Here is a 20,856-nt window from a genome sequence, read left to right as displayed (position 1 = left end):
AAACACCCGCTGGCCCTATCATCAATTTATTATTTTTATCCACCCTAGAACAATAGCTGTGAGAAATATAAAAATGTGTCTGATAATGCCTAAAGAGGGAGCAGAAAAGAAAGTAATCACTGCGTCTCAAGGGTGTGACATCTGTAATCGCAGGGGGAAGCTTAAATTAATGGCAGATTAAAGGTCAACATGTATGTCACTATCCTATCTCCAGCTTCCTGGAACACATGAAGATTTAATGCATCAGGCCTTCTTCTGCACAGAGAAACAGACCAGAGCTGGTCTGTTCTTACTGACTGTTTTATATAGTATATTTCTTTATGGATTGTTGTGACTGAAGATAAAGATTAAACAACTTATAATGCCCGGCCTGTACAGGAAAAAAAAAAAATAATCATATTAAAAAGTGACTTACTGTGCCTGACCTGAACAGCCCTAAACATTTCATTTTGCACAGTGATGGCGCTTAGGTCACTGAGCTCCACGCTGACCATGGAAATGCATCCTTGCTGGGGAAGTTTCTAGATGATCCCAGGATGTTGTAGGGAGGGGTGGTAAGGCGAAGCTGCATGTTCCTGTCCTTATGATAAACACAGAGAAAGGTTTAAGTCTGGCTCAGGCAACACAGATGAGAGATATCGGCCTTTGTAACAAACACAGGGAATAACTCAATCAAAAAAGTAACAAACACTTTCATATCTACAATTACTCACATCAGTGTTTCTCTTCAAAGCTACACAAGAAAAAAAAAAAAAGATTTCCATCTGACATGAAAGGGAAAGGAAGGAAGCAAACATCTGTGGGTTGGAGATGGAAAAAAAAAAAAGTCATTATTATTAGTTTTTATTTTGGTGCCCCCATCCTCCAGCCTCCCCCTGCCTCCTTCTGGCTGTTAGCATTTTACTCCCTCATTTCAGGATGGGAGTACATGACTGGGTGAATGGTTCAGTTTCCTGCAAAGCCACAGCACAGAAAACGAGATCTTTCCTGCTTGGGTTAGCCTACCCTGCTTTGTTCTTTTCAAACACACGGCTGTGCTTGCACCTGAGCTGGTCTTTAAACTCAGTGCCTTTGACTACAGAGTTGTAAGTGACTTACAGGTGCACCGTGAACCGGCTCATAATAGTGGATGTCTCAGAGTGCAGCACGGGTTGAAGTTAGGATCACTAAAACAGAAGTTACATTTTTAAACAATGCAAGCTTTGACATTTCAAGTGTTAGTCCTGTCTCATAGAGCTGAATAGACATTCTGCAGGATCCACTTCCTCAGATGGAGGCCATTAGAAGGGTTCGGGGGAAAGGAAAAGTCAAGGAACTGACACCTAACAACCTCCTACCCCTCTCTCTCACACACCCATCCTTTCTCTCTGCCTGCCACTGTCCACTGTCTCTCCCTGTGTTATCAGTGCAGGAAGAGGCAGGGTGGTTCATTCTAATGCAGCTGCACATACTGTATTGTAGCTCTGGGTTGGTGGGGAATGCATCACTTCATGTCATGTTTTTAATTCAGGTGTGCCACATGTAGCGACGTGAGACGTGGACATTTGCATGTTATGTCTAAGGTTAAGCATGCCTGATGTAGCTGGAATATGGCTTATAAAAATAAAAATAAACAGAGTACCAGTGAAGTTGAGGCGATGCTGCACTAAAGTGGACAATAGACCGAGAAGGGTGGAACTTCCTGGCTGCTGACAAGCAGGTCAAAGGTCAAACATGATGCTATAGGTTTTGCAAACTCCATCCCCAAAATTAATTTACATTGTAAAGTACTGTGCAAAAGTCTTGAGCCAGTTTTTTTTTTTGTCTTTTGTTCCCAGGCAGCCAGACTTTGTTGTATTTTTTTTTTCAAGTGGTCTTGAGCAGTAGTTCCCCAGGCTTTCTGAAGTTCTGTCAAAGTTTTTCTTTGGACATTGGCTGCTTTTTCATTTTTTAGTCCCGTCCTCATACCTGACCATTTTCACATGAATGTTTTGTTTGTTTGTTAATCCACTTAACACTGAGCTCTGAGTTAGTTGCTTTTTATGCTCTGATGATTCAAAGGATGAAACAGAAATGTGTCTACTCATAGCAAACACCTGAGCAAAGAACCATTTTTTAAAATTGTGTCTTTAAGCACTTTGTTACTTGCAGCCTATCAGTAAAACACAATCTGTTTCCATTTCTTTATCTGAATCAATGAAAATGCCAAAGATAACACAGTTTGACAAGCGTAGAACCAACAAGGTGATTCCCAAAGGGCTATGGGCCAAAAACTTGGCATATCTTGGCATGATGTGCAGTTTCCTCAGAAAAAAAAAAAAAAAAAGAGGAAAGTGGACAAGTAGAGGACAAGTAGAGGACAAAAAGAGGACATGAGAAGCCCCCCATACACTCTCTCTCTCGCTCTTTAGCAGAACAGTATTTGAATTTCATGTCCTTAAGAAACTAGAGAAAAAAAAATCCAGCAAAAAACTGACACAAGACCTGAGAGATTTATCTGTCCCTTTAGATGATCCATCTGCTGTTCACTGAAACCTCATCAGAAATGGTCTCAGTGGAAGGGTAGCTGTGAAGGAGTCATTCTTAAGGAAGGGAAACAGGGAGAAAAGTCTAAGGTGTGCAAAATTACACAAGAACTGGACTGAAAAAAATCACTGGCAGCAGGTCTTATGTAGTGACACATTCAAAATTGAAATTTTGGTTAAAATCGTGGTCGTTATTATGTCATTTGATTGGAAATGGATTCATTTTTCAACATGACAATGATCTCAAACACACTGCCAATTCAATAAAAGCATACCTGAAAAATAGAAAAATACACCTGGAACACCATCAGTCATGGATTGGACTCCTCAGAGTCCCGACTTCAGCATTATTAAAACAGTGTGTGATCATCTTGACAAAGAAGAGAACAAAAGGCAGCAACATCCAGAGAAGAGGTTTGAATGTCCTTGAAGGAGCCTGGAGAACTATATCATGTGTTTTGGAGTGTGGGAGGAAACCAGATTCTAAATTGTCCATAGGTGTGAATGGTTGTCTGTCTCTGTGTTAGCCCTCTGACAGGCTGGCAACCTGTCCAGGGTGTACCCTACCTCTCACCGTATGACACCTGGGATAGGGTCCAGCCCCCCCAAGCCTGAAAAGGATAAGTGGAAAATGGATGGATGGATAGATGAAAGCTGTTTTTGCCCTTTATACTGTATTTCCATTTATGGTTGCACAAGTTTCAATAAATCACTGCGCCCATTTCCCATTTTCCCTCGTAAAATATAAAGAAATGAGGGGTGGCTCAAGACTTTTGCACAGCATTGCATGTATTACATATTGAACACTTGGATTTCTATTTTGAACAGAATAAAATTGCGATGACACACGTCACGCTGCACCGTTCACCCAACGAAACAAAGGCCTGCGCCAGTCAACTGTGTGAAGTAAGTGTGCCGTGAGTGTGCACACAGGATGGCGGGCGGCTACAGCAAGTGGACAGTGTGGCCCATTATCAGTTGATTAGCAAGCAAGTCTCGCCTTTTCCGGAGCGATTCTGCATTTGCAAGTGTAGAAAAGAGGGAATAACAGCCCTTAATGCACTTTGGCACAAACTTCAAACGGCCGACTGTCAGGAAAGCTACTCTTGTGTCTTTTTCCCCACTTCATTCTTATGTTTTGACAATAAAGATATCCTATCTCATTCCCATAACAAGCTGGCCGTTTCCCGCCTTGTCCCTGATATTCCCGGCCTGTATTACTATAGTGTGTGACCAAAAGCGACCACTGAGTCACTTTGATTGCATTGCTATCAAGCTTTACTTTCTGCTATAGGGAATAGTGCTATCTTAGTATTACACCAACCAAATTCAAGGCTAAGAGTGTCAGTTAGTGTTGTTTCATGATGCAAATGTGTGCACAGTGTCCTAATAAGACAAATCATTAAATCCAGTTAGCCACAGCTGTTAAGCTCTTAAGGCCAAAAAAAAGAGGGAAAAATTAAAACACAAACTGCACCATTTCTCCAAAGTGCAAAACAGTTTGGTGTCTAGAAAGACTTTAAGTAGCGCAGAGTCTGCAATAAACCTCACAAATTAAAACTTATTTTACCAGAGGACATTTTTCCACCAAGGGCGTAGGAATGAGTTTACTATTGGGGGGGACACATATTGGAAACCTGACAGATCCGTAAATACTCTGAGGTGGGACAAATGCGCCTGTCTCCAATATTGGGGGGAACATGTCCCCCCCGTCCCCCCCGGTTCCTACGCCTATGTTTTCCACCCATTTAGCATCAATCAGCAGATGTCCTAAATGCATTTTTCTAGTCATATCCAAAGGAAATAGAGAATAATCTGTGTAAATTTCACTTATTAAATTGCCTTTGACTTTTCAAATCACCACCTTTTAACCCCACGAGTGACAGCAACAGACTGGGTTTGTTTAAACCTAAAATCACATTTAACAAATTACTTTTTTTCTGTCTGATAAAACACTGGCAGTTTTCTCTAATATACACCTTTTAACTCCCTAATGTGTCACTCACTTCAGAGAGCAACAGGCCTGCAGATGTGCGAGTAATGTTACGGCGACATCTGAGTTCATTTCCCTTTAGCAAAGGAAATGAAGTCCAAAAACAAAACCTAAACCAAATAAGCTTAATTAAAACATCCAAAAAGAACCCAAAACAAGAAATGCAAGCAAAAAAAAAAAAAAAAAAAATCAACAGGGAGAAATTAATCAGCTGGGGTTTTCTTGAACTGACTTCAGAAAAAGAGGAAATGAACAATAGGCAAGGAAAAAGGAATGAAACAAAGGAGGTGGGTGGTGGGGATGTGAAGGAGTGATCTTAAGTGAGCGCCGCTTCTCCTGATTTGGAGGGTTATCTGGCATTTGCATCGAAGTGGGGAAAGCGTGGGCTACGGCTGCAGTGGCGTCGCGGGTGGACACTGCTGACAGACAGGCCCAAATACAGCTTTCTTCTGCTGCTGATTAAAGAAGTGCAACAAAAGGGTGGAGGGATGCAGAGGACAGATGCCCCTTACCAGTCACACACACCCACTACAGGCCACATGCTACTTTCTGGAAAATGTAACAGCATCAAAGAAATAGTTTACATGGGGAAAAACAAACAATAATAAGACATATATGTATCCTGATGTGTGCTCCAAAAACACATGAAGAGGTTAAAAAACACAAACATCTTTATTGATTATTGTCACATGATAGCTTAAAAAAAAGTATTTAGGAAAATCTGAAACAACAGCATTTCAAAAGTAAACAAAACGTTTTTCTTAAGAATCTTTGAGAACACGTCTAAACATTTTCTTTTTTAACCAAATCCTAAGAGTAATGAATCAACATGTGTAGTATGGATTCCCAAAAGCCCATAAATAATTAAAAAAAAATATACATGATGCCATTTTAAAAAAAAAAAAAAAGAAAAAGAAAAATGAAAAAGAAATGGAAACAAATATTCCCAGAAAAAATGAAATGAGTAAACCTCAGAGTGGTCCACATATAATATACATGTACAACAACTAACCAGGCAGAGCTAGGGTTACTTTGCCATTGGATTTAAGAGATACTGTCCCCTGCTGGTCAAACCAACAGCAAATAACCTGCTGATACAGCAGCAAAAGTATCACCATCACATATCAGATGATGAAATAATGCTGACAATAGAAGTTTTAACAAAACATTATATATATATATATATATATATATATATATATATATATATATATATATATATATATATATATATATATATATATATATATATATATATATATATAAAAATAATCTTCAGAAATTCTGACATTTTCACCCCAGTTTCCAACATAGAGGAATGAGATGAAAACAAAATAAACTTCACAGAAAATTATTGGAAAAGTTGACTTTTGGTAAAGTTAAAACGTGTGCTTTTACATATACAATATTGCACTTTCCCCACAAATTATTTATGATTCACAGTTTGATTGTTTTAAGGCAGTGAGTTCCCCCTAGTGAGTGTCACATGGCATTCAAATACATTGCATAAGACAAAGTGTAAAGCTTTCTGGACTTTTTTTTTTTTTTTTTGTAAATCATAGACAAGCCCTCACACAAAACGCTCATAATCCTACTGGTAAACTGAACGTGTAAAAGACCTCCAACACAGACTATCACATCAACCTCACCCGCAGATCCACAGACAGGCAAAGTGCTCTGTGTCCCATTAGCTCCCCGCTAACTTCCTCTTATTAACCAACATAACACTGGTGAAGAATGAAACATCCAAACACATGGAAGTAGAAGATTCCCAATCTTAAAATAGTGGTAGTACTTAAAGAGGAAGGCGTGGGGGAGCCACAAAGAAAGAGAGAGCACTCAATCGACCTGAATAAGGAAGAGGAAATTATGTCACAGACAGAATGTAATATTTCAAAATAACCCTGCTGACGTTCACACATGTCAGAGAACCGGCTATTAAAGGATCCTCTTTTTACGAGGCATGACTTTGCAGGGGTATTGCTCTGTTATCGTTGCTAATATGGCTTAAATCCCTTTTCCCCTTGCTCCAGTCACACCTCTGACTCAGTAACCACTTGTACTAATATTTGCTTTTGCAGTCAAAAAGCAGTACAAACTTGGACCCTGATATATTGGTCACTGAACACAGCATCAAGCGGCACTCCCACTGCACACAGTGCAAACAGACTCACGTTCTTCAGTCTCTTCACACATGGTGACCCGATCCATGTACCAACTGGCAAAGAGACTGAGCTGTGATTGCCTTTAATCCAACGGGTGCACCTCTGAAGTGGCTCAGTTTCTAAAGGTTAGGAAAGGCAGTGGTGAGAAGGAAAATAAAAAGTCACTGGATTTTAGACAGTCCACTGGCCAGGAGGAGTCTGAAGGGGACTGTAGAGCGTGACACAGTTAAAGGTAGTCTGTGGAGACCTGTAAGAAAAGAAAGAAAAAGGGACTATAGTGTCACACAATCACAAGGTAGAACACTAAATTTATAAAAGCTAGGAAAAACAGTGATTTAGGTGAAATGAAAGTCTATTAATCACAGAACAAAAAGTATGCTGGGAGGCAATGGGAAAGTGCAGCAGAGCTGCCACAGTGCAGAGATGCTATCTGGATTGTGAGGAAGGGGATTGCGTGTATGCGTGTGTGAGTTTGGCGTGCCCATGCTCCGAGTGGTTGTTTGTGTTGGGTGGAGGTTTGGAGGGTGTGTGTGTGTGTGTGTGTGTGCTGTGAGGGGTCTAGGGCGGTGTGCCTGAAGGTCCCCAAGGGGACCGTTCTCTCCTCTTGTCCCTTTACAATTTCCTGAAAGAATTGTATTCTTTCTATCTGAGGAAGAGAGACCAGCCCATAGGGAAATGGGGCCAAAGGTGGGGAAACTTATGAAAGAGATATCCAAGTGCAATGAATTTCAGCACAACTCAGTGTCGCTGACAGAAATATATATTTGTACATATGGATACAGCATACTTTCACCTTGCTTCATAAATTCAAAATGAAAGTAGACTGACCAAAGGCACGGATGAGCTCTCTTTGTACTGCCCAGGTGACGGTCTTTATCAAGGAGGCAGAGGTGAGGCCGGCGAACAGCATGTTGTAAAGAAAGACAACATAGAAGTTCCCGAGCCAGTTATACCGACCAAAGTCTCCCAGAAGGTCGAAATGGGTGATCCCTAACACAAAAGAACAGAAGCAAAACAAAAAAGAAGTTTCACTTGTGAAAAATCTGCTAGAGCCCTGACTCACCTGCAGGCACAGTATTCATGGCATACAAACGCCCTCTTGTGGACATTGTTAAAACTACAAGTAAACACTACATTTTATAGATGAGTACTTTCCATTTTTTATTTTTTTGCCACGAGTGAAGCTGATGTAATGCCAAAAAAAAAGATGTTATTGTTGCTTTCCATTATATTTGAACTGACTCAGTGTCTATTTCTTTCAATATTTAACAGCTGCATGTGACTTTTTTTCATGTACACACTGCATTGTAAGACTACAGTGTACATAAGCAAGAAACAGTTTGGTATGCATCACAGTTTTAATTATATGCTCACTCACAAAATACACTCAAAACTCTGGCAAACTAGCAAAACTCTGGACAAGGCTATAATCTTTGATATTTTAATGCTCCATTTGTCATTTCTGCTTCATGCTTACCAAGAGTGCGTGAAAAGACAGGCAGTGCAGAGCTCAGGATCAGCAGTGAAACACAGTTGGCAATTATCTGAAAGGAATTTAAAGGTTACCATCCTGAGTGAAAACACCAGTTTCTGGATATTAAACTGTGAGACAAAATAGATGCACAGGCTGACTGTTAGGTACCTGTGTGAGGTTGGTGTCTTGTGCACGAGGCAGGAGGCCAGTGAAGAGAGGAGAACTGTAGAAACCAACCACTGAGGACACCATCAGGTAACTGAAATTCATTTTAAGGACAACAGTGGAAGGCAGAATGGTAAATAGCAGCCAGGAAGTAGGCTACGTTAAAAAGAAAAGAATGAGTCAACGCCACACACACCCTGGTGAAATATCAAGGGCATCCTGGTGAGTGGCTGAGCCAAATGTACTCAACTAATTAACTCTATGTGCACCCAATTATAAGACAGGGGGATAAAAGGATACAGAATGAGGACTACTTGAACTGCAGCACCCAGTGAGCCAAACATTGAGAAGGAGGCCATCCCAAGATGAGGGTCCTGCAACGCACAAAATTTACAATCCTCAATATGCATACATAGTAAACTAGCTTTTATACACCAACCTTAAAAAGGGTCACGGTGCCTTTTTCTTGACAGAATCCTCACCTCCATTCCTCTGGGCAAAGCTGTTTCATCCAGCAGCAACTCCAACACGTTGAAACAGACCATCAGTACACACATCACCTACAGACACAAGAGGAAATTACAAAACAATAATAAATAAAAAACAAAAACCAAAAAAAAAAAAAAAAAACACTTCTGGTCTTAATAAATTTAAGCACAATTAATGGTTATACTGATAAATATGCAAGTACCGTCAGTGCGAGGAGCACAAGCATTGCCAGCGGGTAGCCCAGGTTTCGCTGCCATGGGGACGCTTTCCTACGCATCTCTGTGGGGAAAACAAGAAAGACAGAAAAGTGACAACAAATGATTACATACTGTAATCACTGTGCAAGAAACCCAGCAGAGAGCAGCCTGTTCAGGCAGTCTTACCCAGAGCGACACGCTTACTCTGGACGACTTGGTACTCTTTTTTCAGAGCTTCCATGTTCAGCTTGACCCAGCAGGATGTACTGCCACCTAGAATCAGACAGGGGGGGAAAAAAAAAAAAAGCAACCTGTTATTTTATTTTTACTTATTCGGGATAATAAGCTGGCTAAAGGAGAAGACAGAAGCCTCTGACATCAAGACAAGAAAGCTCCTTACCATGCATGGAGGGTTTCACCCGAAACCCAGCACCCGAAACAACAAAGATCCATGAATACATCAGGACAAGGCTGGGCTGAAGGACAGCACAGAGGCACTAATCATGGCAGAGTCCAAGCTCTAAGCACAAGATCGATAGAGGCTGGGGTTTACCACACAAGGCAAGACCCCAGGTGCAGGCTGTGCAGAGATGCCCCTGAGATAATCCAGCACACAACAGCAGGGTGCAAGATGCTAGCAGGCAGGACAGATATGGAACGCCATAACCAAGTTGCTGACATAGTATACAGGAACATCTGTGCAGAAAATGACCCGGAAGGCCCACGGTCAAAACGGGATACGCCCCCAAGGGTGGTTGAGAATAACAGAGCTAAGATCCTGTGGGACAAACTTGTGATGGCTAACCAACTGGACACAGTAGTGTTGGACAAAGAGGAAGAAAGCCGTAGTGATAGATGTTGCAATACCAAGTGATAGCAATATCAACAAGAAAGAACATGAGAAGCTCAATAAATACCAAGGGCTCAGAGAAGAGCTAGAGAGGATGTGGAAGGTGAAGGTAACAGTGGTCCCCAGTGGTAATCAGAACACTCGGTGCAGTGACCCCCACACTGGGAGAATGGCTCCAGCAGATTCCAGGAACAAGATCCGACATCTCTGTGCAGAAGAGTGCAGTCCTGGGAACAGCTAAGATACTACGCAGGACCCTCAAGCTCCTGGGCCTCTGCTAGAGGACCGGAGCTAGGAGGACAAAGACCGCCCGCCCAGCGAGCTGGGATTTATATATATATATATATAGAGAGTCACATTTTAACCATCTATTCACAAAGTACTTTTTCTATACCCTTCAAGTACTTTACCTCACATCCAAGGCCAATTTTGAATCCCTACTTAACCTAACATGCAAATCTTTGGACTGTGGGAAAAGAACCCAGAGGAAACTTTCCTGTAAACACGATCACCTACTTACAGTTGATTTTCCTGGAGAGAGAGTCTTCCTCAAATGTGGTGCAGCTCAGCGTATCTTCAACATCTTCCAGCAGCTAGAGAGGACAGGAACAATCAGTCAATTTCATTTTTTTAACCAGTTCACAAGCACAAAGTGAAATGGTCATTTTCAGGCATGCGTGCAGCTCTAGAGTTCTGACACAACCACAAGCTTCAAATTTGGGGTTTGGATTGAAATATTTAAATTACTTTTGGATGGACTGCAGTGAAATCTAGTAAAGAAATTTAGGCCATAATTTTAGGTTGTCTAATACTTTGGTACAACTAACCAAACCACTGACATTCCCCATTCTCACCTGTTGCTCACTGCTAGTTAGCAAAGGTCAGCATGTTAAAGGAAAGCTATGTTTAAACCATAGTAAATACTGTTCTACAAAGTGCGTACTACATACTAATTATGTACATTTATTCTGTTATCTTGCTCTACATTTTAATAGACTTTATAAATCAACTAATTAAACTTTAAAAGAGGCATAAAAAGGGTTTTCCTCAGATTCATGTTGCTTTTCCCACCAACCACAACTTATTTTAACTGTTTACCACCTGTACGTAGCGTCCTCATTTACTTTGTGTATTCTACTGACTAGTGTGTTTGTCAACAACACACTCAAAATTGAATATTTAGAATTTTATTGTCTGCTTTCAGTATGCCATCTTTGGTTGCATCTCATATCATAAAGACACTAAAAAGTAACATGTTTGGAATCAGCAGGAAGAGTGGATCTTGGAGATGGATTAAGTTCTGGTAGAACAAAAGTTATATTGACTCAGTGGGTTGCTAGCATAGCTTTAGACATCTAACCTTGTTTAAATTCAAGACACTGAGTCTGTGACTCACCCGTGGTTTGACTAGCAGGCTGCCTGTTACACTGAACATTCGTGACAACCCTAAGGGAGTGCACACTGAGGACAGAAGCACAAAGATGATGATGATATGCAAAAGCCATACAGCCAGGTTTATAGCTACTCCTGCAATTGTGAATGAGATATACTAACATAAAAGCAGCAACACTCCAAGCAGAGAGATCCCCGAGTAAAGATAGGGAAGGTAATACTCCCACAGGTCTGAAATTCAGAGAAAGAGTATCATAAGCGGCTGTATGAAAACTATAAAACTACTTGTCATTGAGGAATCTGTGGGTAAAATGTAAGTGACTCACCGTAGAGGCTCTTTCGGGCTATGTTGTCATGTAGGAGGGCTGATGCCACCCACACAATGCCCAGTACAAGCAGGGCCAGCAGCAACAGCAGCACAACTGCTTCATAAACTCGTGCCATTACACCCTACACAACCAAAGCAGATGATGTGTGAAGAGAGGGTGTGAAAACAGACGCTGTCAACTTGCAGTCCTAAATCATTTTGAGTCTCCAACGTGAGCTTATGCTAAAACTGGTACCTTTTTGGACCCTGCAAATCCCTCCGACTCAGTGAAGAAATAAGCAAAAGGCATGAGGAAGACCAGGGACAAATTGGAGAAAAGAAAAACTAGGTTCCACAAACCTGCCAAGAGAGATTTTTCATTTGTTAGATTTCAGTGCAAACGCTCAAGAGTTAGAACAGCTTTGGCAGTACCCAGATCGGCCACTGTGAGGCTCAGTCCTGCCAAGACTGACAAGACTGTATCCGTTCAATGAAATATCCAATAATTAAACAACAAAATAAATGAAATCACATTACAGCTGAGGTTACTGTCACATGAAACGGCACTACAAATATTTTAGAAAAAGACACTGACATTCTACTGTGGCTGGAAAACTAGGCCGAGGCGAACAGTAAGGTCACAGCTACTCTGTCCATAATAATTATCAGTTTGGACACAGGCCTGTGCAGTATTGATCTAGAGGGCATCACTACTGATCCTCACTCTGTTCCAGTTTGAAACAGATATATCTTCTGTGGTTTTTACAATTTTCTCTTTGGTGTTTGATTTGGTGTTCTCTATTTTAAAAAAAAAAAACAGTCAGATGTACCACGGATAAGAGATCCATTGAGCCACTGCATGTAGTAGCTCTGTGGGAAGGTAAGCAGCACCTCATTGGACAGAATGGAGATGGGGAGAAGGAGCACAGCACACACTGCTACAGACAGGGTGAAAGTGCACAGCCACAGCCTGGAAGAAGGAGAAAGACCATCTATGAGTGTCATGCCTGTGTTTGTGTTTAGCCTCAAACACCACAGCCTAGATGAAAGGCTATGGTGGCCATGAATAAGGTAATACAGCACCAACGTGTGAGGACAAAGGGCAGAGTGACATGGAAGTCCAGCCACTGCAACCAACCGTCATATTCACAGATAGGCACACAGACACAAGACTAGGCAATAAAGTCAAAGTCAAACTCTTGGATCATTACACGTCACATGGAATTGATATCTGCTCAGTCATTTGAAGTGGCACTCAAAGTGCAGATTAACATCAGCCTGTTAATCGGTGTTTTCCCACTTACGCAATTTTGTTGACAGTGGCGTCTTCGACATCATCTAGAAGAAAACAGAGTAGGAATACATTTATTACACAAGTGACAGATCTCCATTTGTTTATGCATGTAACTACCTGACTTTTACATTGAAGGAAAGTGTAAGCACAGATCATTCTAAGTGCAAATCAAATAGGTTATCATAAGAAAGGTGTGTGTATGTTTGTGTGTACTGTATACAACTGCAGCAAAAGCATGAAGATTTGGGGGGGGCGAGGGACGAGCATGTTTGGAACATTCTGTTCAAGCAGTACCAAGACTCAAGTAAAAGTGAATTACCTATGAGTAGGATACTGCAAAGAGTGGAGCGATAAGAATACCAAACAAACCCTTCTGCAAATGTCTCAAAGCCCTCTTTAAGACGAAAAAAAAAAACAGTTTAGGATCATGCAACAAACTACAGCTCACTAAAGCCACTGTACGAACTGCAGTAGTGAAGCACGTTATACTACACCATTTTCCTATGTCAATATTGGCACAGATGGAGAAATATGAAGATAAGCCTAAGGAGCAAAAACCAGTTCTTGACTCTTTAAAGTCAAAAACAACTTTGTGCGGTGCCATTGCATAACTGTCACTTAGCTGCAGGGCACAACTGTTCCACTGTTGTTGATGTACAGACTTTTACAGCAGTGAGCTAATATATAGCAGGTTTTCCTCTCTTTTTCAAAAAGAAAAGAAAAAAAAAGCAGCTGGCCATCTCCCAGGCTCCCACCCATCCACACAGTGAAGCAGAGATCTAGCTAGTTGGACATCCCACATCTGCTTCCAATTGTGGCAAGTTATTGGATTTATTGTGTAACCGTTTAAAGTTCTCCAGTCAGACTGCAGAACTTTAACAGATTTTTTTTGTGTTAAACATTAAGAATATGTGAACACAATCACATTGGATTTTAAAGAAAACATTCCAGATGTGACTGAAGTGCAAACTTTCAGCTTTAATTCAAAGGTTTTAGCAAAAATATTGCATTAACTGTTTGGGAATTAAAGACATTTTTACTCATCATCCTCCATTTTCAGAGGCTCTAAAGTTAATTGACATTGACCACTGATAGACAGTTTCATGGCCAAGTGAGGCCGGTTCATTTATAATTTCATTATTTCAAATTAAGCAAATAAAAGATCTGGAGTCGACTCCCAGTGACGTTGCATTTTGGTAGCTGTTCACGGACACTCTCAATACGAGGTTCAAAAAGATATTCATGCAAGTGAAGGAGGCCACCATTAGGCTGAAAAAAAAAACAAAAAACGAACAAAATAAGCCTATCAGAGAGACAGCAAAAACCTTTGGAGTGGCCAAATCACAATCTGGTTCATTCTTAAAAAAGAATGAATGCACCTGCCAGCTCAGCAACACCAAAAAGGCCTGAAAGACCACAGAAGACAGACTTATTTACATGATTAAGAAAAACAAGTTCACAGCATCTAACCAGCTCAAAAACACTCTGGAGGAGGCAGAAGTGTCGTTATCAAGGTATACAATCAAGAGACATCTTCATGAATGGAAATGCAGAGGGTTTACAACAAGGCACAAATGACTGGTTACACTCCAGCACAAGAAGGCCAGAAAACATCCAAAAGGGCCTGCACCGTTTTGGAGCAGGATGAATTCTGAAGCGTACAGAGCTATACTCTCTGCTCAGATTCAGCCAAACACTCCAAAAATGATCAGTCAGCACTTCACAGCGCATATGGATAATGAACAAAGCATACTCCAAAAGCAATCCCAGAGTTTCTCAAGGCAAATAATGAGGATATTCTTCAATGGCTAAGTCAGTCACCTGATCACAACCCAGTAGAGCAGCTTTTCAGCTATTACATACAAAACTGAATGCACAGAGACCCACCAACAAGCAGCAACTGAAGGTGGCTGCAGTAAATGCCTGGCAGAGCATCTCAAAGGAGGAAACAGCGTTTTTTGATGTCCATGGCTACTGGACTTCAGGCACTGACTGCAAAGGATTTTCATCCAAGTATTAAGGACTATCCTTATATTTAAAATTATGTTAGTTGTGAGCCTCTGAAAATGGGAGACTATGTATTAAAAAGGGCTGTAATTCCTTAACAGTTAATGTAATACTTTGATTAAACCACATCAATTACATCAGTTAAAGTTGAAAGTCTGCACTTTAATCACACAGTGACTGCTTGACTAAAAATTCACTGCAGCAGTTCAATTCAAGGCTGCTTTTGTAATGCCTGTGCATTACAAAAGCAGAGCCTGCAGTTTTCAAAAAAACAAAAAACTTATTTTATCATGTTTAGGGTACACGGACATCCTACCTACAGAGGTGGCTACATGTTTTGTCACATCTAGCTTGAAGCTGACAGCTGCCTTCCTGCTAGGGTGCATATACAGCACGTTCATGTATGCAAACACTATTGATTTTAGTGCTTGTCTGAGCATTATTGAGCTTTCTGGGGATTCTTTAAATACAGCTAAAAAGAGAGCCTGCTGCAGCCTGCACGCAAAGTAGAAAACAAAGACTGCTCAAAATAGAAAGGGTAATTTCCAAACACCACCTGTGCTTGGTTGAAAAGTATTGCCTACTTCCACCCACTCTTCCACCAATGTAGACATGTGTGCCTGTCAACATCATCACCGGTTCTACTGCAGGCAATTTTTTATAAGCCTTTGATAGAAAACGTTCTCATAGAGAAGTCTTCGTGTGTTGCATAATACTCACCGGTGACAAACTCTGCAGTCTTCCTGAAGTGTGTAAGGATGAGGTAGGACAGCATGTAAAGGCATGTAAACAGGAGAACACAGATCTGCGTAAGAAACAGAAAGAAAACGTTACTGTTATTTTCGCATTCCAAGGCCTGAGAAGAGGCCTCAAAAAAGGGGCCGGCAATTTACTTGTTTAAGCAGTAAACTGCATAAATAAAGTGTAGCTGTGGAAATGACCTGTCATGTTATGCCCAGTACGATGGGTGAGCCATAGATTTGAAACTGCTCACATGTCTGGTTCAGTATAAGTTGGAAGAAAGCACAGAAAGGACATCTGGGGATTAGAAGATGTGGTCCCCAGAACAGCCAAAAGCATCCAGTTTCCCTAAGCTAAGAAAGACAGATGGAGTATGAAGATTACCCCCTTTATTCCAAAAAAAGAGTGAAAAAGGTCACAGTGATAAACTGAGAAGGATTATGGGGGAGCAAAACAAAGAAGGGTTAATGCCAGCGAGTGATACCCCCGTACTGCTTATAAATGTCACTGGCTGGCGTTACATTAAAGCAACAAATTTAGGTTAAACCTGTCTTCACTGAGCAATCTGTTGTCTGGCGAAGCCCCCAACATGCCAACTCTAATTAAATCTCTTTACTTGAGGGCAACAATGGATCAAAATACAAATTACATTTCAATAAAACAACCACATTTTTGCATCAGTGTATCGTTCAAACCAGTCCCTGCCACAGAGGTGACAATAAGGAAGCACAAATAATAGCTGCTGCTCAGAAACACACTCAAGCGTAAAAAAATATGCCTGAGCAATTAGGACGAGCTCAGCAATGTAAGCCAGTTGCTGAACATGCAGGAGATGCGACTGATCCAATAGTGAATGTTGATTTATCTGAGGACGAAACAGTGTGCCATTAACTTCACGTCAGTACCGGTAAATTATATCTGTGCAACAAAGTGTCGCTCTGACTCATAAATGAACTGATGTTGCCAAACCACAAATATCAATGAAAACATTCCTGCTTCAAAGCCTCCGGGGAGCCCTGTATGTGTGGCACTATATGGACGTTTGTCCCCAAGGTAACAAACCGCAACAAACAGAGGGAGAGGCTCAGGAAATGTGACATGATGCAAAACCTGTTTCTGAAAAGGATGTAAAAATCAAGTCTACACAAACATTTGTTACATTAGCTTAATCTTGCACTTGCCATGTGAAATAAAACAGTTGAGTCTGTGTGAGTGGAAATGATCAGTGGCAGCACAATAGCCGCAACCATGCAAACAACAAAGGACTGCACACAACAACTAATCAGCTCAGTTTGTGAAAGTTGTTCAGTAATGCAGTCTAATTTGGCAGGGAGCTTGCTATGGTTAATTCAACAACAAGAAACGTGCAAAACAAAGGATGGGTATTGGGTGAGAAACATGTGTGTGTGCGGGGGCACGTGCTAATTGGCTGTGTCGAGAGCTGGAAGGCCACAAAGAATTTCAGGATCTAGAGTGACGTCACTGTGTTGAACACAAATTCCCAACTCAAGAGTATTTCAAAATTCGCAGAGTAACTCAGATGTTGTTCTGCTGAGGAAAACAAGAACCAAAAAAAGAAAAGAAAAGAAAAACAGCTGAAGCTCAAATGTTTTCATCCTGCAGGCCTTGCAGTTCACATAAAAATTCAAAAAGAAGCAGAAGAACAGCAGCAAAGCACCTCCATCCCAAACTGGGCTCACGCTGAAAACACACATTAAGCACAATCTGTTCAATGGTCTGTAATAACTAAAACTTGCAGTAAAGCTGCAGGAGAGCTCACATGGAATTATAGAAGTCTGAGAAAAAAAAATGAGTGAGTGGGTGACAATGTGCCTTTCATTATCGAGGCTCTCACAAACTTTAAAAAAAGTAAAAAAAAAAGCTCTATAACAAAATAACCACACCATCCCCTATTTTCCTTCTCTCAAAAGTGCTACAGAAAGTCACTCCTAAGACTCCAACACATGAGTGCTGAACTGTTTCAGTCAGACACAGCCTCAGACTCAGGTATTATATAAATAACACAGTGCTCTTTTCTGAATAGATATCAGTGTGTGCTGATGCTGGGTGTTCCAGTTCTCCACAGCAAGATTTTATCATCATGACCTTTTAGTGTGCTAGACACTGATCCTTCTTGATCCCTCTAGGCTCAGGCTGCGGGCTGTGGATGAGCACTCCTAGCTCGGCTGTTTACCCCATCTCATATAGTCAATCTCTTTAATCTACACTTCAGTTTTCTTCTTTCTGCTGATATCAAAGGTGATTTATAATAACACAATCAGCTCAAGTGAAGAAATGCACTTGGCTGTAAATCACATTTTCCCACTGATTATCAGCTGGTTATTATGCCTTTAGCCAAACGGGTATCTGGCACCAAGTGGTACAGCTGAGATCATTCTGACTAAAAGCCAGAAAATGTCATGTTTCACATAAAAACTGCCTTCCCCCCTCCCCCTCAGTCAACCATAGAATTTACCACTTGTCTTTGTTCCAACAAGGTATTTCACTATTAATATTTTTATTATTATGTAATTAATCTCATCTGTTCTCAGGGAAGGCAAATAGCTACAGGCATTTATCCTGCCTACAGGATTTGCCTTTGCAGCAACTTTTTAGCAGGATAATTTCCTGGATGCATAACATATGTAAAAAAAAACAAAAAAACCCCCACTAATGCTAAAGGTTTGTAGGTCTTAGAAATGCATCTAGTAAGTATACGAGAGCATCTTTAATAGCTGACCTAGTAGATATATGCATCTATTACGGACACGTTGGTATAAAAACACCTCTTTTGGCTGATAATGGCCTTGGTGGCTGCCACTGGCCTACTGGAAAATAAGCTGACATTTTAGAAGTAGCTGATGTTTATCTGTAGTCTAACATCAGTTTTGCACTGACTGAATGTTCAAATACAGAACGTAAAGAGCTGAGAGACTTCAGAAAACACTTCAGTGTTTTTTTTTAAATTATGATTTCCTTACATCTTCACAGACCTCGGCATTTCACAATTGGTGCAGACCTATTTATAACCAAGAGTTGCAATAATTGGTCAAACATATCTTTAGTTGAGCTATAGAGACTCAATCGGTAACTAATCCGATTTCAGTCATTTTAAAGCAAAGAGTCTCAACGTTACCGCTTTGCCTTCTCAGAAATGGGGATGTTTTTAAGAATCTGATTACAGACTAAACAACTATAAAAAATATAATAAGATTAACTGACATTTAAAATAAATACAATGCAGTAATAGCGTATCGGCACAATGGTGGGGCGGTTAGCGGTGTTGCCTCACACCAAGAAGGTCCTGGGTGCAAATCCACTGACTGTGGAGCACGCATGTTCTCCCAGTGCCTGTGTGGGTTCTCTCCAGGTACTCCAGCTACATTCCACAGTCCAAAGACATGTATGTTAGGTTAATTGGTGCTTATAAACTGGCCATAGGTGTGAATGGTTGTCTGCCTCTCTGTGCTAGCCCTGCAACAGATTGGTGAACTGTCCAGGGTTTACCCTGCCTCTCGCCCTGTGATTACTGGAATAGGCTTCAAGCTCAGCAGTTGCAGTTGAGCTTGAATCCTGCACTTGGATAAGTGAAAAAAAAAAGGATGGATGAATGGAACATTGTTTTTTATATATATATATATATATATATATATATATATATATATATATATATATATATATATATATATATATTTGATTTTTGGATATCAAGGAGTGGCTCTTACCTGTAAAAATGCCTCATCCAACTGTTTCTTCCAGGGGAAATTGTTATTCTCTGCCTAGCACACATGCACTTCTCCCACAGATTCATGACTTTAAAATAAGCTGATCAAAGATAGGCTTGGCCTAAAGCCATTAATAACCAGAGGTGCTGGGGCAGCTGACCAGCCTGAGAGGTTGCAGTGTAAAGAGGAGGTAAGCTGGAGACTCACTACTGGCTAATAGCATTAGGTATTTGAAAGGGACAATGACAAAACAAGGGCATTAGAAGAAATACAGTCACTTTGTTTGTTGTTCATGTAAAATCTGTTCTATGAACAGCTACATAACTTAATATATATATATATATATATACACACACACACACCTCTTCCTAAATATAGAATGACATTTTAAGTGGCATTTTCCAGAGGATGTAATCTTGCTTGTGATGCCTGATGTGGGCAGAGAAGAAATGCCATTAACAGCTTTAATGTGCAAATATCTTCGCCTGCCACTTGAAAAACAGGGAGGACGGTTTCTGAGTCAGCTGCAAAAAAAACACCAAAACTATACTGCTTTAGACGTTTTCACTGTCAAACGCGACAGAGCCTTTTTCATAGCAGAAATTTTGACTTGCCACACAAATAAGCGCAGTATAACTGATCACAGTCATAATGCCAGCTCTGAAAAAGCTCTTTTGGGTTCAGTTTCTTTGCTGCTGCAGTGACTCAGTCTCCCACAGGAATTACTATTTTTCATTTCACACAGTTCATCCATATACACACACTCTTGCTGTCCCTAAAACCTCACGTTTTTCCCCCCCTCAGGATCTTCTGCAAACCACAACTATTTAGAGCCCAGCAAAGCAAAACAAGTTGATGAATCAACCCCTGATGCTAAGACATGAAGGTGATAAAATGTTGCCTGACAGTGTTTTTAATGACAGGCTGTTTCAGCAATCTCAGCAGACGGGCCCCCTCTAGGTGATGTGAGGGTTAAAGGTCAGTAGCCGTGTGCCTTGCTGTAACTGAACCGAGTCTAAGGTTCAATAGTTACTGTTGCTTTTTACAAAAAAAAACTGCGAGTGAGCAGCGCAAAACCCATTATCAGCATCAATAGCAACAAAAAGCCGTGCCTCTCCGCTGCCTGCTTACCAGCTGCATCCGTGCAAAGTTTGTACACAGGTTCAAGCTAACCGTGCGAACAAGTACATTTCACCATTATTCTAACTGTAAAAAAAAAAAAAGACACCTCTGCTCGCTGTGGGAAAGTGAGACGTGCTGTCTACAGCTGAGAAATAAAAGTCGTGCCACTGTTATGGAAAGTCAAATAAACAGATCTAAGTGAGGTGGCTTTCTCACAGTGATGCGACTTGGATTGCTAGCGGGGACCCTCATATGCATAGCAACTGACGGTTACAGAAGTTCGGCGCTACTTACTATGGTCTCCCGGACGCGGTTGTGGAAAAGTTGCTCTCTAACCGACACGTCGTCCGTTTCCATTCTCCGAAACCATAACAGTGTCCTTAGGCTTAAAGGCGCTGGGGTAAGGGGAGGGGGGAGGGAACAGTTAAAAA

At 40.9% G+C, this 20,856-nt stretch overlaps 1 protein-coding gene across 3 annotated transcripts; it reads right to left on the bottom strand.

The window, feature by feature from the left end:
* Positions 1-6,031: 6,031 nt before the first annotated feature.
* On the bottom strand, positions 6,032-20,851 carry lmbr1l (limb development membrane protein 1-like). Of its 3 annotated transcripts, none has more exons than XM_030733105.1 (17): positions 20,720-20,851; positions 15,558-15,642; positions 12,841-12,874; positions 12,367-12,506; positions 11,793-11,896; positions 11,556-11,679; positions 11,392-11,460; positions 11,234-11,298; positions 10,358-10,430; positions 9,174-9,260; positions 8,993-9,069; positions 8,784-8,861; positions 8,602-8,675; positions 8,305-8,395; positions 8,140-8,206; positions 7,456-7,652; positions 6,032-6,909 (listed from the first exon to the last, which is right to left on the bottom strand). In XM_030733105.1, the coding sequence occupies exons 1-16, from the start codon at positions 20,780-20,782 to the stop codon at positions 7,462-7,464; spliced, it is 1,422 nt and encodes a 473-aa protein (XP_030588965.1). In that variant the 5' UTR covers positions 20,783-20,851; the 3' UTR covers positions 6,032-6,909; positions 7,456-7,461. The 3 variants fall into 3 exon arrangements, with proteins under 3 accessions (XP_030588965.1, XP_030588964.1, XP_030588966.1); XM_030733104.1 differs by having other exon boundaries at positions 7,491-7,652; XM_030733106.1 differs by lacking the exon at positions 7,456-7,652.
* Between the last annotated feature and the right edge of the window lie 5 nt (positions 20,852-20,856).

The sequence above is a fragment of the Archocentrus centrarchus genome, chromosome 7 (assembly GCF_007364275.1).
Source record: "Archocentrus centrarchus isolate MPI-CPG fArcCen1 chromosome 7, fArcCen1, whole genome shotgun sequence".
NCBI classification, from domain to species: Eukaryota; Metazoa; Chordata; class Actinopteri; order Cichliformes; family Cichlidae; genus Archocentrus; species Archocentrus centrarchus.
This window is presented reverse-complemented; position numbering and strand designations above follow the sequence as displayed.

What these genes read in the sequence shown, in the direction of transcription:
- lmbr1l (XM_030733104.1), bottom strand. Translation starts at nt 20,782, where the DNA reads ATGGAAACGGACGACGTGTCGGTTAGAGAGCAACTTTTCCACAACCGC. An exon ending in GATTTGCAGGGTCCAAAAAG is followed by an intron (nt 11,680 to 11,792) that starts GTACCAGTTTTA and finishes TTGGTTGTGTAG; the next exon opens with GGTGTAATGGCACGAGTTTA. An exon ending in TGTCTTTTCACGCACTCTTG is followed by an intron (nt 7,653 to 8,139) that starts GTAAGCATGAAG and finishes CTTTTGTGTTAG; the next exon opens with GGATCACCCATTTCGACCTT.